This window comes from Myotis daubentonii, chromosome 16, assembly GCF_963259705.1.
Source record: "Myotis daubentonii chromosome 16, mMyoDau2.1, whole genome shotgun sequence".
In the NCBI taxonomy this organism is placed as follows: Eukaryota; Metazoa; Chordata; class Mammalia; order Chiroptera; family Vespertilionidae; genus Myotis; species Myotis daubentonii.
The window spans coordinates 5973865-5991900 of NC_081855.1; the positions used below are offsets into that span (position 1 = coordinate 5973865).

General features: G+C 47.4%; 1 protein-coding gene across 2 annotated transcripts in view; it reads right to left on the bottom strand.

Moving 5' to 3' along the window:
* Positions 1–17752, bottom strand: part of LOC132217960 (transient receptor potential cation channel subfamily V member 2-like) — a 49320-nt gene extending 31568 nt beyond the window's left edge. Inside the window, exons 1-2 of one of the 2 annotated variants that reach the window (XM_059668522.1) lie at positions 17735–17752; positions 14425–14648 (exon numbers count right to left, since the gene is read on the bottom strand). In XM_059668522.1, the coding sequence (XP_059524505.1) occupies positions 14425–14621 (197 nt within the window). In that variant the 5' untranslated portion in view covers positions 14622–14648; positions 17735–17752. Of the gene's footprint in view, positions 1–14424; positions 14649–17734 lie in introns of those variants that run through there. The other variant, XM_059668521.1, reaches the window with a different exon arrangement.
* Between the last annotated feature and the right edge of the window lie 284 nt (positions 17753–18036).

The following is an 18036-nucleotide window of genomic DNA, read 5'->3' on the forward strand; positions in this document are numbered from 1 at the left end:
CTCTTCTTCTTCCTCTTCTTAAAGGATACCTTTCAGCATTTCATATAATACTGGTTTGGTGGTGATGAACTCCTTTAGCTTTTCCTTATCTGTGAAGCTCTTTATCTGACCTTCAATTCTGAACGATAGCTTTTCTGGATAAAGTAATCTTGGTTGTAGGTTCTTGGTATTCATCACTTTGAATATTTCTTGCCATTCCCTTCTGGCCTGCAAAGTTTCTGTTGAGAAATCAGCTGAAAGTTGTATGGCTGTTCTCTTGTAGGTAACTGCATTTCTTTCTCTTGCTGCTTTCAAGATTCTCTCTTTGTCTTTTGCTCTTGGCATTTTAATGATGATGTGTCTTGGTGTGGTCCTCTTTGGATTCCTTTTGTTTGGGGTTCTCCGTGCTTCCTGGACCTGTAAGTCTATTTCTTTCACCAGGTAGGGGAAGTTTTCTGTCATTATTTCTTCAAATAGGTTTTCAATATCTTGCTCTCTCTCATCTTCTGGCACCCCTATAATTCTGATGTTGGTACGCTTGAAGCTGTCCCAGAGGCTTCTTACACTATCTTCGTATTTTCGGATTCTTTTTTCATTTTGCTTTTCCAGTTGGGTGTTTTTTGCTTCTTCGCATTTCAAATCTTTGACTTGATTCTTGCGCTCCTCTGGTCTGCTGTTGGGAGTCTTTATAATATTCTTTATTTCAGTCAGTGTATGCTTAATTTCTAGTTGGTTCTTTATCACAACATCGAGGGTCTCATTAGATTTCTTGAGGATCTCACTACATTTATCGGCGGCTTCTAGACAGTTCTTAAGAGACCTTAAAAGTGTGGTTCTGAACTCAATATCCTCCATTGACAGTTTTGTCCTGTTTCTTTGTCTCTGCATTTTTTATGCTTTCTTGGTACACCCCCAAGTGGTTTTTGTGCGCAGTCTTGTTGCCTTTAAGCCTTGATTGTTGTCGGTAATACCAGGGGTGATTTGACCTCCAGGCTAACTGGCTATGAGAGTCAGCTGTGTCTGCAGTGGGAGAACTTCTGTGCTGGATCTCTAGGGCGGTGCTAACCTAGCATTTGCCTGAGGCTATCTGGCAAATGGCTCTGCGCAGGGCTTGGGCGGGGCGGGTCCCCGGGGATCTACAGGGCAGGCCGGAGCAAGCAGTTATGGCTGCTCTCAGTTCCATCCCTAGGGGCTCTGCCTCACAGAGTCCCAGCAACCGCTGCAAACCTCGGAGAGAAAGCTGCCTTCGAGTTCCGACCGAAGCCAGACAGTCCCGCTTCTCCCGTTTGAGTCTTGGTCCCTAGAGACTCGCCTGGATCTGGAGCTCAGAGTCTGAAACTCCCTCCTGATTGAAAACAACAACCATGCCCTCCGCCGCCAGCCCACTCTGCGCGCACTCCGCACCTTAGTATTTCACTTCAGTCCTGCGCCTCCTCTGAGTCTGGGTATGATATTCTCTTTCCTCCTAGTTGTAGAACTTCCACTCAGCCAGCCTTCCTGTGGTTCTGGATGATGTCCGTTCCATCTTTTAGTTGTATTTTTGAAGTGGTTGTTCGAGGCAGCAAACTCCGGAGTTAACATATGCCGCCATCTTAGTTTCTTCCAAAAATCAATAAAATATATATTTTTAAAAAATTTAAAAATAACTTGTTTTGCCCTTTCTTAGAGGCAAAAACTTAAAATATATTTATTAATTTTTATTTGATAAAGCTTTCCATGTGATTTCAAGTATATTAAATTTGGTTGAATTAAAAAATCCTTTAAAAAGAGAGAATAAACTTTTGAAAAGATTTCAGGGCCTGTGAAATGTCTCAAACTTATTCCTTGGTTATAGTTTTTTTTTTTTTTTAAAATATATTTTATTGATTTTTTACAGAGAGGAAGGGAGAGAGATAGAGAGTTAGAAACATAGATGAGAGAGAAACATCGATCAGCTGCCTCCTGCACATCTCCTACTGGGGATATGCCCGCAACCCAGGTACATGCCCTTGACCGGAATCGAACCTGGGACCTTTCAGTCTGCAGGCTGACGCTCTAGCCACTGAGCCAAACCGGTTTTGGCTGGTTATAGTTTTGAAATCCAACTTGAAAGACCATCAAATATATATGTCTATATATGATTTAAAGATTATATACTTTTTATAATTAGTAAGAGATATCAATTAAAGTTAAACTGGTTTTCTTTTTCTTTCTTTTTTTAAAATTGTTTTATTGCTTAAAGTATTACAAAGAGTATTACATATATCATTTTTTTTCCCTGCCCTTGATAATCCCCTGGCCTCCCCTACCCCCCAGCGTCTTATGTCCATTGGTTATGCTTAATATGCATGCATGCAAGTCTTTCGGTTGATCTCTTACCCCCTAAACTGGTTTTCTTATTAAAAAATTTTTGGCTGGGATCACAGAATTTATCCTCTTTTTCAATTAGACCAGTTAGTAACATTTTGAATTTCTAATTTTTCAGAGAAAACACCAGATTTTCTTAAAAATAAATTTCTATACTTTAGGCATTTAGTTAGTACCACAAATATAATAATTTCTCCCAATTCAACTAAAACTTTAAACTCTCAGCTGGCAAGTTAAATATTTAGCATTTCTTTAGATTAATAACATTTAAACATTTTTAAGAATAAACTTTAAAAATACAAGACACAATCAATAGATTTAATTCTGTCCTCTAGATTTTTTATGAGGTAAATTTAGATTAATATTTTAGCATTTTGTAATTTCAAAATATCTAATTCAATTTACCAAACTCCCAAAGTATTGGGCTGCCCTTGACTGGAAACAGGTAACTATTAAGATGCAAATTACAGTGGGGCCTTGTCTTATGAGTTTAATTCATTCCGTGACACAGCTCTTAACTCAAATTACTCATATGTCAAATCACTGTGACGTTCGCTGCGCCTACTAGCGGTGGGGTATCTGAAGCTGGCTCGTAACTCGAATTTTAGCTCGCAACTCAACTCAAAGCAAAAAGCCGAGAGACAGCTCATATCTCTAAAAACTCGTTAGTCGGGACACTCGTAAGTCAAGGCGCCACTGTAGTTACATTATGCTGGAACTGTGACTAGCCCCAAGGATGGGAGGCCAGGAAGCAAGCCTGTCTTTAGAAGTTGTCACAGAGGGCGGGGGGGGGGGGGGGCGCGGAGTTTTGGCCTACCTGCTTATTCTGTTGGGGGAAGGGAGGCTAGCCCTTACTCTATTAGAAATTGCCTTGGGAAGCCAGACTTAATTAAAGGGTGTAACCGTCTTTTACCTGGGCTACTTAGATTTTTATAATTAATATATTTTGGGAGAACCAAGATGGCTGCATAAGGTACAAACCTGTACGTGCTGCCCCCCACAACAAAATTAAAACCACAACTATAAGACAAAACAGCTATCATCCAGAACCACGGGAAAGCTGACTGAGTGGAAGTTCTACAACTAGAAGGAAAGAAAAGAGCGCATTGAGACCAAGTAGGAGGGGAGCGGCACCAAGAACAGAGGTACAGAGGCGAGGTTTCTTTCACTCAGAAGGGGATACAAGCTCTCGAATGCACTGAACTCATTTACAGCGAGGCGCTGGGGTCCCAGGCTCCTATGGGGAGAAACGGGACTGTCCTGCAGCAGGTCAGAAAGCGAGGGTGACTTTCTCACAGAGCTGCTCGCAGGGATCACTGTGGCGGTGGGGGAGCGTGGCACTTGGGGAATCGGAATCACGGAGATGTGATGACACCATTGTTTGCTCCACCCTGGGGTCTCCCTGAGACCCCGCCCCACTCTATTCACATCCCCTCCCAAGCTGTGATCGGCTGCACAAAGGAGGCACCTGCGCTTCTGCAGCCGAACAAACTGCAGCTGGATCAGAGAGCTCCAAAACTTCCAAACTACAAACAAAGCAGAGACATCTGTTGATATCGCTGTAGCAGTTCCTCTTATAGACACAGCGGGTCCTCGCAGTCAGCCAAAAATGCGAAGACAAAGAAACATGTCACAAATGGAAGAAATGGAGGAAAGCAAACGAAGGGAGGACATAGAGTTCAGAACCACAGTTATAAGGTGACTACAGAATCTTCTACGAACCTCCGAGGAACTTAGTGAGACTTTCCAGGACCTTAATGAGAATGCCAAACAAATAGAAAAGGACCAGTCAGAAATTAAGCATACACTGACTGAAATAAAGAATAATATACAGAGATCCAACAGCAGATGAGAGGATCCCAAGAATCAAGTCAAAGATCTGAAATACGAAGAAGCAAAAAACACCCAACTGGAAAAGCAAAACGAAAAAAGAATACAAAAATATGAAGATAGTGTAAGGAGCCTCTGGGACAACTTTAAGTGCACCAACATCCGAATTGTTGGGGTGCCAGAAGAAGAGAGAAAGATACTGAAAGTCTATTTGGAGAAATAATGACAGAAAACTTGCCCTACCTGGTGAAAGAAATAGACTTACAAGTCCAGGAAGCACAGAGAACCCCAAACAAAAGGAATCCAAAGAGGGCCACACCAAGACACATCATCATTAAAATGCCAAGGGCTAAAGACAAAGAGAAAATCTTAAAAGCAGCAAGAGAAAAACAGTTAGTTACCTACAAGGGAGTACCCATACGACTGTCAGCTGATTTCTCAACAGAAACCATGCAGGCCAGAAGGGAGTGGCAAGAAATATTCAAAGTGCTGAATAGCAAGAACCTACAACCAAGATTACTCTACCCAGCAAAGCTATCATGTAGAATTGAAGGTCAGATAAAGAGCTTCACAGACAAGAAAAAGCTAAAGGAGTTCACCACCAAACCAGGATTATATGAAATGCTGAAGGATATTCTTTAAGGGATAAATACCACATGATCTCACTCATTTGTGGAATATAATGAACAACATAAACTGATGAACAAGGACTGATCCAGGGATGGAGAGGTATTGATTGGACTGTCGGGCCTTGGAGGGAAGGTAGGGGAGGGTGGCGGTAAGGGGGAGAGATCAACCAAAGGACTTATATGCAAGCATATAGGCCTAACCAATGGACACGGACAACGGGGCGGGGGGGGGGATGGTGGTGGTGGTGGTGGTGGTGGTGGTGAGGGCATGAGTGGGGGTGGTAGGGGATAACGTGGGGATAAAGACACATATGTAATATCTTAATCGAATATATATATATATTTCAATAATTCTTGAGATTCAAATCCAAATTATTATTTTAAGGCATATTCTTTAGCAAATTTTTGTAACAGAGACAATTTTACTGAATTTCTTTGAGGGTTTAAGATTAACTTTGGAACAGGCTTCATTAACATTTCAAAAATCACTTTATTATGGAAAAATACCAATCTTGTTGCTAGAACCAAGCCTGTAGTTCTTTCTTCCCTGGGTCATATTCACCATTTTTCTTAGGAAATAATCAGTCTTGGGTTTTATTTTGCACCATCACAAAGAGAGATTTAAGCCTAGCTTAAGACTTTATTAAAATCCAAAATCGAACTGTGCGCACATTTTGTCTTGAACCAGTTTCTCTCTTTGTGAGTACAAAAATCCCAGACGCATCTCTAAATTTTGTAAAACTTTTCAATTACGAGGAGACTTTAAATTAGAATATTTGGGGAGGAGGCGTCCACATTGGATTACCATGTGCTCCCTTCTTCCCTTCCCCCACATCCTGCTTTGGGGGAAGTTTCAGCAAATGACTCAGATGGCATATTTTTTTCCCAAAGTCATGCTTAATAGAAAAAGACATTTTAAATTTTTTCCTATTTCGCTTCCCAAAGTAATAGCTAGCACCCAAGGTTATCTTAGCCAAAATTTGGTTATCATAAGATGTTCTCCGGTAATTTTTAAATAAAGCTAGTCTTTTTGCGGGCGAGCCAATAGCTCTGCCTTCTCCTGCCACCTTTGAATCTCTCCGCACCAGAGGTGGCTTCGGCAGCAGGGTTTCATTTCTTTTTACAGATTTTAGGTTCCAAATACAAATTAAGATTTTAATTTGGACAAGAAACCACATTAAGATGACCATGGCACTCTTTTTTCAGCCTGATTTAAAAGAGTACCTTTTAATATTCCAATTTCTTCATAATTTGGCCTTTTTGCACAGATGATTCTATTAACAGAGAATTAAACATTTCAGGATTAGGACATGGAGGTGGAGGGAGCCATGAAGGCCATTCCTCCAATTTTTCTTCCTCAGCCTCTCTAAAAGGCTCTAGCAAACGCAATGTTGTGTCCCCGTGGAAAAACAGTGTTTTGAGGTAAGTTTTTTCCTGCTGCTGAGCTTTTTTCAAGTTCTGACTAACTTTTTGGCAAACACTCAAGATCTAATGTACCTTCTTCAAGAAACCAAGGGCTATGTTCTATAATAACATGCAAAAACTGTAAGAGATTCCCTTCTAAAATTTTAACTCCTTAAGCATGCAAAGCAAAAGTCTATAATAAAGTTTCTCTTACTTTATAAAGCTGAATCCTGCCCCGGTAGCCTGGCTAAAGAAAACGTTCCCACCCTACGTACAGATCTCGACTTCTGCAGTTGATCCTGGGCACTGCATGCAGTGAAATATCTCCCCACCTTTATGGTGAATTCTTCCCCACCTTGTCAGTGAAACCTCGTTTTTTTGCTCTAGGCAAAGCCTTCACTTCCAAATTTCCCATTGGGCGCCAGATGTTGTAAATGTTTCCCCCCACGTTCTGCGTGGTTCAGGGTTCAGGATCTGGAAGAGGAGCCACAGACAAATGAAAGAGAAGACACAAGAGATAATTTGGAAATATTGGGGGGGTCAGGCGGGTAAGTCCAACTCAAGAGGAAGGACTTACACCGGTGCTCAGGCCTTGCCAATCTTTTATTGGTTTGGGATACACCCATAGCCCTTAGGCAGGCAAGTTCCAGTAACACACAGACTATCTTATCAATAAGGATTTTCATGACTATCTAGTGGGAAAGTTGCTTCAGCTACCATTGTCTGGACTAACAGTGGGTGCACAGCTCTGACCTTGGCTAGGGCTTCAAGGGTCACCAGCCTTCTGGGTTCCCTGTCCATATCTCTCTGCTAGTGAAGACAATAGGTGGTTTCCCACATGGCATGGCATTGGGCGTATCTAGTCTCTGGCCTACAAGGTCAGACAGCTAAGTTTATCTTCCTCATTATTCAAGCAGGCTAAAGCAGGCTAGAAAGCAAAGTTATTTATTTATTTATTTTAGAATAAGAGGCCGTCTAAAGAATCGCAGAGAATTCCAAACAGTAGTTTTACAGTATAGGGGTTAGCCTCCCCCCCCCCCCTTGTCCTCGTGGTACAATAACTACGGGATGTTAAGGTAAACAGGGGTGTCGATCAATCTTTTACTGCTTCCTGCTGAAAAGAGACGACATCCAAGGGGTTAACAACCCGTTTCTTCCCCTTGGAGAGGTTTGTAGGGAATTCTTTTGGCTTGTAGGACCATTTGAAGTTTAAAGACACCTAGACAGGATGAAATAAAGTGAGTTAACAGATTTTTAAAATTTTTTTTTAAAAAAGTATGTATTTTATTGATTTTTCACAGAGAGGAAGGGAGAGGGATAGAGAGTTAGAAACATCAATGAGAGAGAAATATCGATCAGCTGCCTCTTGCACACTCCCTACTGGGGATGTGCCCGCAACCAAGGTACATGCCCTTGACTGGAATCTAACCTGAGACCCTTCAGTCCGCAGGCCAACGCTCTATCCACTGAGCAAAACCGGTTAGGGCAACGAGTTAACAGATTTAGAAGACATGGTCCTAGGGTTATGGCTATGAGTAGCATTAACAGTGGTCCTGTCAATGGAAGGAGCCATTTCCAGACACCCCCCCACACACACACTCCCATGCAGCCCAAGTCTCAGATAACTCCTGTCTTATTTTTGAAGCTTGATCAGCTAGTTTCTTGGCCCCATCCCTTACAATACCAGACTGGTTAGCATAAAAACAGCACTCTTCCTCAAGGAACAGGCACAGCCCTCCTTTCTCCGCTGTGAGACGGTCTAGTCCTCTTCAATTCTTTTTTTTTAATATATTTTATTGATTTTTTACAGAGAGGAAGGGAGAGAGATAGAGAGTTAGAAACATTGATGAGCGAGAAACATCGATCAGCTGCCTCCTGCACATCTCCTACTGGGGATATGCCTGCAACCCAGGTACATGCCCTTGACCGGAATCGAACCTGGGACCTTTCGGTCTGCAGGCCGACGCTCTATCCACTGAGCCAAACCGGTTTCATCCTCTTCAATTCTTGAGAGTAACAACCGCCAGTGAGTCCATCTAGTCCTGTACTGCAATAATACTTTGAGCTATTTCTTCTAAACTGTCAGCAAGGTCCTTGGGTAAGCTCTGATAGTAGGAGAGGGAAGTTGCTAGTCCCCCTATTCCAGTGCTAACCCCTGTTGAAATGCCAAGTGTTATAAGGAGAGGGTGAGGTTAAGCGTTCGGTAGAGATAGTGGGGACTTAGGAAGCTCTCAAGAGGCAGAGTGCAAACCTGAGAGTGGTCGAGATTAAGAAAGTTCAGTAACAGCAAAAGAGTTAGCCTTAGCTTCATCTTGTTCCTTTTCTGTGTAGGAAGCAGTAATTTATGGTGCTTCTGTATTCCAGCAAGGGCAGAAGAGTTCTCCTCCTGGGACTAGCCTCACGTTCCGGCAGCACTCATAAAAGACAAAATGAGAATTACTAGAAAGATAAAAACAATGATTATCCAGAAATAACAGAGTATTTTGCCTTTAAGAGAAGATAAGAAAGATTAGTGTAAGGAAGAATTCATCAGGGTGTTCTCTGAATTCTTTGGAGCAGGCTGATCGGCCAGGTCCGTTGTCTTCTTGAGGGTGATCCACAGCGGGTGTTTCTGGTCAGAGGTCACCTTCCACTCAGGCTGGGTGTCGCTGGGCTGGTGGGCTGCTTTCACCTGGGAGTGGTGAATCCAGGTGTTCAGTCCTGCAACCTTGAGAGCTGTGGGGGTGGTTAGTATGACTGGATAGGGTCCCTTCCAAATTGGCTGAAGGGGCTCTTTTTTCCAGTCTTTTACCCAAACCTGGTCTCCAGGTTTATAAGGATGTACAGTTGTTCCTATAGAGAGATGGGTAGTCGGTCAGTAAGCCATCTGAGGATCTCAAAGACAGTTTTTCCAAGTCCTTGTAGTTGCTTCTGGATTTCTAAGTTTCCTATTTTCCCCAAATCTCCCTTTGGCCGAATTAAGGGAGGGGGTCCACCATATAGAATTTCAAAGGGAGAGAAACCTACCCTGGCCCTTGGGGCACAGCATACCGGTAGGAGTACAAGAGGCAAGATATCTGCCCAGGGTAAGGTTGTCTCTTGGCATAGCTTAGCCATAGCCTGCTTTAGAGTACGGTTCATGCACTCTACTTTCCCTGAACTCTGAGGCCTGTAAGTTGTATGTAGGTAAAGACTTAGTTACCTGTTGTACTATTTCTGCTACAAGGGCTGGGTCATTATCAGATCCTATGGTCAGAGGCATTCCATACCGTGGAATTATGTCCTTTAGCAATGCCTTAGTGACTTCTCTCGCCTTTTCTGTGCAAGTGGGATATGCCTTGACCCAGCCTGAAAAGGTGCAAACAAAGATTAGTTGGTATTTATTTCCTCTGCTAGGCCCTACTTCTGTAAAGTCTACTTCTAAGTCCTCAAAGGGAGTTTGCCAACAGCGCTGAATTCCTATCGGTCCCACAGGACCCTGTTTGGCATTGTTCTGAGCACAGAGGAGGCAACGCTGAGAAACTGAGGGACACAAGGAGGGAAGACGGGTAGTATCTGCCTAACAAAACTTCGAGAGGAGTCTTTCCTAAATGAGTAAGTTCATGCTGCTGGAAGACTAACTTATGGGCTAACTGTTCTGGGATATAGACCCTATGATCTGGGAGTATCCACCAACCTTCTTTTGTTCTCTTGCCCCCTTCTTTCTGGGCCCATTCCTCCTCCTGAGGAGTGTACTTTGGAGGTTCAGGTAATTCGGGGCCAACATGATCTGTGCCGGTGCTGCTTGTTCTTTGGCAGCCTGCTTTGCTGCTGCGTCCGCATGCTGGTTTCCTTCTGACACTGAGTCTTTCCCTTTCCGGTGACCTTTGCAATGAATGATGGCTATTTCTTCAGGCTCCCAACCTGCTTCTAGTAACTTTAAGATCTCATTTTGATTTTTGATTCTTTTTCCTCCTGCTGTCAGGAGCCCCCTTTCCTTGTATATAGCCCCATGAATATGCAGGGTAGCGAAGGCATAGCGTGAATTGGTGTAGATGTTGCCACACTTATCCTTACTGAGATCTAAGGCTCTGGCGAGGGCCCAAAGTTCTGCCCTCTGCACTGACCATCCTTCAGGCAGGGCCTGTGCCTCAGTTGTCTCAAAGTTTGATACCACTGCATATCCGGCTCGTCTTTTCCCTTCATCTAAGAAGCTGCTGCCGTCTGTGAACAATACTAAGTCTGGATTCTTTAGGGGCTTATCTATTAGATCTGGCCAGCTGGAATAAACCTCCTCTAGGACTTCCAGGCAGTCATGCTCAGGAGCCCCCTCAGCAACTGGTAGAAAGGTAGCAGGATTAAGAGTTCTTACTGCTTCTAGTCGTACCCTTGGATTTTCATGTAACTGTCCTTGGTATTGAGTCATCCGAGCATGAGTTAGCCAGTGCTGTCCCCTAGCTTCCATTAGGGTAATAACAGAATGAGGTACTTTTACATGTAAGTTTTGTCCCAGGGTAAGCTTATCTGCTTCTTTGACTAATAATGCCGTGGCTACAAGGTCCCTGAGACACGGGGGCCACCCGGAGGCAACCGGGTCAATCTTCTTAGAGAGATAGGCTACTGGGCTTTGCCAGGGCCCAAGCTCCTGAGTTAGAACGCCTAGGGCTACCCCCGTTCTCATGCCTGAAGAGATTAAAGTCCCGTGTCACATCTGGTAGCCCTAGTGCCCGGGGCCTCCGTGAGCTTTGCCTTTATGCTGATGAAGGCTTTCTCCTGCTTGGGACCCCAGCCGATGGGTGCCTTCTCTTCCCCGTTTAAAGCTTCATAGAGAGGCTTGGCCAGGTCTGAAAACCCTGGGATCCAGATTCAACAGAATTCCCGAATCTGCCGCCGGGTGCTAGGGACTGGTATGGCACATACTGCCTGCTTTCTTTCAGTCCCTAGCCTTCGTTTCCCTTGGGTGATTTAGAAGCATAGATACTTGACTTCCTTCTGACAAATCTGTGCCTTTTTCTTGGACACTTTGTAACCTGTTCCAGTTAACAGTCTCAGGAGGGCTCGTGTCCCCTCCCAGCACTGAGCTCTTGTGGAGCTGGCCAGCAGGAGGTCGTCTACATATTGAAGTAGAACACACCCCAAGACCTGTCCTGGGAACTTAGTTCAGATGCTAGTGCTCCACTAAAGAGGGTAGGGGAGTTTCTGAATCCTTGTGGAAGTCTGGTCCAGGTGAACTGCTCCTTGGCCCCCGTAGTTGGGTTTTCCCACTCAAAAGCAAAAAGGGGCTGGCTGGAGGGGGCTAATTGGAGGCAGAAAAAGGCATCTTTTAGATCTAGGCATGTAAACCATTCCGCTTCTGATGGAATGAGTCCTAGAAGCGTGTAGAGGTTTGGCAGCGCTGAATGCAAGGTTATAACGGCCTCATTAACAGCCTGCAAATCCTGAACCGGCCGGGAGTCATTATTTCCAGGCTTTCTGACAGGCAAGAGGGGAGTATTCCATGGTGACTGGCATCTTTTAAGGAGTCCCCACTGAAGTAGCCAGTCTAAGTGGACCTGAATTCCTAGGCATGCCTCCCTCGGAATTGGATATTGGCGGATTTTGACAGGCTGTGCCCCAGGCTTTAAGTCAATTAGTATCGGGGCATGGTCTTTGGCCAGGCCAGGGGGATTTCCTTCTGCCCAGACCAGCGGAAATTCTTCCTCTAATTCAGGCTTTAAAGGTGTGGCCTTTGAGGGACATATAGTCTCCATTCTTCCTCCAGGGCACTGCTTAGGAAGGATCATTGGAGAAGTCACCTCACCTAGGCGTAGCTGTGCCGAGCCATCTGGTGCAAAGGTGATTTCTGCCCCCATTTTGGCTAAAACGTCTCTACCCATCAAAGGTACTGGACAATCTGGCAAGTACAGGAATTCACGAATTACTCGGTGGCCGCCCAGTTGGCATCGGCGAGGCCGGCAGAATGGTCTATGGGTCTGGTCCCCAGTAGCTCCAATAATGGTGACTTTCTTTTCTGAAAGAGGCGCTACTTTCTGTGTGACCACTGAATGCTCCACTCCCGTATCAACCATAAAGTCCACAGTCTGCCCCCCAATTTTCATTCTGACCATGGGCTTGTGGGGGCCCAGCTGAAAAGAACCCAGTCTGTCCTAGTCATAGTCAGCTGCTGGCAGCCCAATAAGGTCTGCTTCAGGTGGCTCTGGTTGATAGCGACTGGGTGGAAAAGGGGGCCCTGTTTTCTTGCTTGGCTTTTTAGGACATTCATTTTTCCAGTGCCCTGTTTCCTTACAGTAGGCACACTGGTCCCATCTCAGGCTTGCTCTTCCTTTCCCTCCTGATCTGTATTCTTGCTTCCCTTGTTGGGCTGTCTGGAGGCCCGAACCTCTGAAAGCCGCTGCTATTACATTGGCCCTTCTTTGTATTCTCTTTTCTTCCTCCTTAGCCTGCTCTTGCCCTGCCAGCCTCTCCACTCCTGCTACTAAAACCTTACTCTGTCCCTTCTTACACACACAGAATTTCCTCAGTGTTTCAGAATGCATTTTAATTCCATAATCCCCATTGAATCCCTTTTTAAAATTTTTCAACATGCAATTGAGAACAGTGGGTTTACTTTGTCCTGACCCCATAATGATCGGTGGCAAGAGACAGACAAGGGAGGGGGTGACCTGTTTTCACAGATCCTCACTCAGATGCCCACCTGGCCACATCCCTTGGGAGCTTAGATTCGTCTTAGCTTAGGTGCACCTGTATAAACCCTGGGCCTGATCACCTCCACATGGGGGTGAGTCACCCTTATGCCATATGACGAGTCGCGGAACCACAGGTTGGGGCCCACTCGGACTCCGTAACTGAAGTCATGGAGCCACACAAAGGAGAGGAGAGGGCAGGCCCCCTGCCTCCACACTCACACACTTTCACCAGACATTCACTCAGAGTTCAAACAATCCACCCAAATCCTGACTAATTGCCTAAGGGAGCTCTATGGCTTCCCGGAAGGTGATCAAGCTCCCCTTCCACTCACTTGGAGTGGGCCAAACTGGTTGGGGCCCCAACCTTACCGATTCTGTCGACAGGTCCAGAAGTGTCCGTCCACTCTATCCAGATGCCGGCCGGGTCCTGGGCTGAGGTCCGGGAGCGCCCGGAGTCCCCCGGTTGAATTCTGCTAAATCAGCAGAGCACCGCCTCCCAGAGGCCTACCCGGCTCCCCCGGCCCCCAACCCAGTCCACACCGGAGGCAAAAAGGCCACGTACGGTTGGTTTTCCCGAGTCAGGGGACCAATAATGTTACAGAAAAAGCAGAGAAGAACCAAGCAACGCTCAGAGAGTTTGGAGTTACACTTTATTCATCATGGTGGGCTTAGAGAAAATGAGTTCAAATTCTAAGCAGAGCCGAAACCGGTTTGGCTCAGTGGATAGAGCGTCGGCCTGCAGACTGAAAGGTCCCAGGTTCGATTCCGGTCGAGGGCATGTACCTGGGTTGCGGGCACATCCCCAGTGGGAGATGTGCAGGAGGCGGCTGATCGATGTTTCTCTCCCATCGATGTTTCTAACTCTCTATCTCTCTCCCTTCCTCTCTGTAAAAAAATCAATAAAATATATTTTAAAAAAAATTCTAAGCAGAGCTATAAGCAGAACTTCCCTTTTTATGAAAGAGTCAGCCCTATGTGCGCTTAGTGGTTATCTTGCTGGTGGCCTTGAAAACTACACAGTTCTATCCAATTAAAGAAATGCACCAGGCATGGCATTGGGCGTATCTAGTCTCTGGCCTACAAGGTCAGACAGCTAAGTTTATCTCCCCCATTATTCAAGCAGGCTAAAGCAGGCTAGAAAGCAAAGTTTTTTTTGTTTTTTTTTTTAGAATAAGAGGCTGTCTAAAGAATAGCAGAGAATTCCAAACAGTAGTTTTACAGAATAGGGGTTAGTCTTCTCAGGGTGAGCTCAAGAGGCAACAGATTGATGTTTCTCTCTCTCTTTCTCTCTTTTTGTCATTTCTCTCTCTCTCCACTGTTTCTCTCTCTCTCTCCCTCTCCCTTCCTCTCTAAAATCAACTTTTTAGACTACAGGTTCGACATAGAAGGTAGCCGGCAATTCCAACTTTCACTGCACAGTTGGGCCCCCTTACTCCATGCCAGCCCAGCAACTCCAGGCACAGAGCCCACGGGCAGCAAAGGGCCAGGAGCTGTCACAGTCAGAATGAGGACCCCCCAGGCTGTGGGGAAGGGGCACCGAGTGCTCTGTTGGAAGTGAGGGACCCCGGGCTGAACCCCATTTACTGCCTTACCTGGCACCTGATGCCTTTGGGTATTTGAGGTTGACTTTGATCTGAGGGGAGAAGTTCCTGTCCTTGGGCACATACGGTGAGTCCACGGGGGGCAGCACAGCCCCAAGGCCCTGCTGTCCTGTGTCCACATCAGCTCCATCTTCCCGGCCTCCATAGGTCCCCAGCCTGAAAGCAGGGGGGCCGGAGGTGGAAGCCATCCTGGGGTGGCGGCCCAGCAGGAACCTCTGTGGAGAGAGATATCAGGGGCCCCGCCTGCCTCTGCCCAGGGAGGGGTAGGCGGTCTGGCTGGGCTGCAGACAGAGGGGTTTAGTCGCTGAGTACACCCACCCACATGGATGGGGATGGGGCTGCAAGGAAGGAAGGAGGCCCCGGTGAGAGAGGAAGGGAAGTTCTGGTGTGAGGATGGCGGTGTCCTGAGAGGGGGGAACAGGACCCAACAGGCAGGCCTCTTTGCCGCTGTCCCACGGGAAGGGGCTGAGGTGTCCCTGACTTTCCCTCCAGGACTTCCTGATGTGGAGGCCACAGCCCCTGGCCTGGCAGTAGCAAGCGTTTGCATCCCCAGCACAGCCCTCTCTCTACCACACTCTGTCCAGCGTCTGGGAGTCACCGCAGATGAAGGTGCAGTAGTGGGGTGGGTGCAGGATGCTCATCTCTCACCAAGGAGGGGCCGCTGGCAGGGGTGCGGGGGGGGGGACGGGGGGTGGGGAGGGGGGGTTGGAAACCCTGCATCTGCTGCCAGGACAGCTGCAGCTCAAAAGGGAAGTGATTTCCCCAAGTTCACTAGCTGTGGACTGCGGAAGCCGGTCCATCCTTGCTGCTTGACACAGTCGCTGCAGGGAAGAAACATCTTCACAGCATATGTTTCAAGGGACCTGGTGTGTATGGCATACTGTTCTTAATATGTTTGCTCCCCTTCTTAGCGCTATGTGTTCTAACCAGGCTCACCTCTGGGAGAAAGGTTGTTTCCCCAGGTGGGGATTTTCCCCTGGAATTAGGGATTAACAGGACTAAGGAAGGGAATAAATCAGTAAAACCCCTTAACTAAGTGCCAGGCGGGTAATTAACCACTTTAACTATGAACAATTACGCTTAAGATACATAATCTTTACTTAGGATAATCTCCTTCAGTTACTTCCTTGTAGCTTAACAGAACAGTAGAGTAGTGACCTTGGAATGGAGATAACAAACGCCCCAACGTTTGGAATAGAATGGATAGTATTAAAATCAAATGTTATAAGTACAGCTGTAACAGGAGAATAAAGAGAGAACCTGGCTAGAGAACCTGGCTAGGCTGCTGATCAACTGAGCGCTGTCTCTGAGTCATTCCTTCTTTGCCGACTCCGTCCACACCTTTGGGAACCCCTGGACCTGCTGGGGCTGGACCCCAACAGTGGCCGAGCCTGGCGACATCACCTCCCTCCTGATGCTCCTCTTCTGTCCCCAACATCTCGAGCTGCCTGCCCCACCGCCGAAGGCATGGAGCGCCCCTCTGTGCGCCACAGGCTCTGGGGGCTCCAGATGGGGGTGGGAGGGGACCCTCAGGCTGCCCAGAGCCCTAGGCCGGCAGCCCTGTGTGGACGAAAGGGGCCACATGCTGACCTGACAAGCTCAGGGGAGGCCTGCATGGCAGTCTTGCAAACTCAGACCTAAAGTCACCACAAAGGATGGTCTGAAATTAAACTTTAACTAAAAGCAGTTATGGTGGGCAGTTATGTCCTAGGCCAGTATCTTCACTGACAAAGTCAACCTTTACCTTAACTGAGCCTATCTGTCTTTTGACATCTATGATAACATATCCTTGAAATGTCTGGGTACCTTGTGACTTCCCTTTTTATGGAGCCCCTGGGGCACAACCTAATGTGCTGGGCCCCCGGACTGTTACCACAGATTCCTTTATTTATCATGTTAATTGTTCCTGCACCCACCTAAGTATAATTTCATGTAACTCACCTATGTCCCTCCTTTGATTGCAATGTATAAATACAATTGTAACCCCGCCATTCTCCGGAGCACTATCTCAATTCATTGAGGTTCTGCTTCCTGGCATATGTCGACAGTTTGGCTCAAATAAACTCACAAAAATTCTTTACAGGTTTCAATGGATTTTTTTACGTTAACACCTCCCTGCTGACAGGAGCTCTGCCAGAGCCGCGCCTCCTGGATGGAGCCCCCTCCACCTGCAGGGCACGGGTGCCCCTGTCGGGGAGGGGCTGGACTCTGCCCCGAGGGAAGGAGCGGAGTGAGAGATGGGAGGCTCCTGCAGGGGGGCACAGGGGGCTGGGCACAGGGGAGCAGAGGGAATAGGGAGGGACCTTCAGGGGGGGCGATGAGAAGGTCGAGCGCTGGGCCGCTCCCTCCCGCTCCGGCTTCCACAGAAACGGGGCGCGGGGACCTCACTGGATGCCTCCACATGCCGTTTTGACTCACGACCTTTCTGCCTGCCCTGGGCTGCCTCTGGGGACAGACCCACCCAGCCAGGCCGAGGTCCGCCCCCCCACCCCACCATTCCCGATCGTGGCAGCAACAGTTGGGGTCCAGCTGTTGTAATGTACCCCACGAATCACAGGACACCTCAAGAAATCGAATTAAAGAGTCACATTTATTGCAATCCGGGACGAAGAGGGGTCATTCCCAAATCTCATAGTGATAAGATGGTGGTAAAGCCAGACTTATATAGGCAAAGATCACAAAGGTATTGATTACATCTCAAGGTTTGGAATGAGGAACCTGGTTTGCAAAAAAGCAGTTTGCAGAAGCAGAAGCAGTATGTTAATTATAGTTTGGGTCTCCGGATCACTGAGTTGACAGAAACACATTATCTGGTGCCCCTGGGTTGACAGGAACACATTATCTAGAGCCCTCCAGTCTCGAGACCACTGAGTCAACTGGAATGCATTATCTGGAACCCTCCGGGTCTTGGGATAATTGTGCTGTCCTGGTTCCCAGGTACAGAGGAATGTGCTTTCTAAAACCAGCAAGATGACAATCAATGGGATAGTCATCCAATTGAATGGGATGATTTATACAATTCAGAAAATCAAAGTAACTTTTCTATTGTGAAGCCACACAGCAGAGTTAGAGTTAAACAACAGTTTCTACCTGATGGTTGCTACCACACTTCACAGCCCTGCCCCGCCGGAGCCCCCCTGGTCCCCGCAGGGAAGGCTGGAGCCCAACCCCCCCCCCCCCCCCCCCCCCGCCCAGACGGAGGGAGCACGCCCAGCACAGCCCCGTTCAGGCCTGGAGAAGCAAGAGGCCCATTGGGGGCCCCGCCCCATCATTCGCTGTCAGGCCTGGTCCCCCGATTTACCCCGCAGGCTGAGCCAGGGCTGCCGGCGCGGGCGGGGGCGGGGGGGGGGGCGGAGGAGTGAAGCCGGAGGCTGACAGCCAGGCGGGCGGCACCCAAACCTCTGGCTGCAGCCAGTGGGGGCTCCCTCAGCCCGCGTGACAGCCGCAAGGTGGAATTGGGGGTGCTCTCTCCCGTCAGGCCCGGGGGACATCAGGGACTGACCTTCTGGACCACTGGCCACACCCCGTGAGGACTCGCCCTGCACCCGCCCCACCGGCTGCCTGAGCACTGGCACTGCGGGCGGCGTGGGGGGAGCAGGGGCA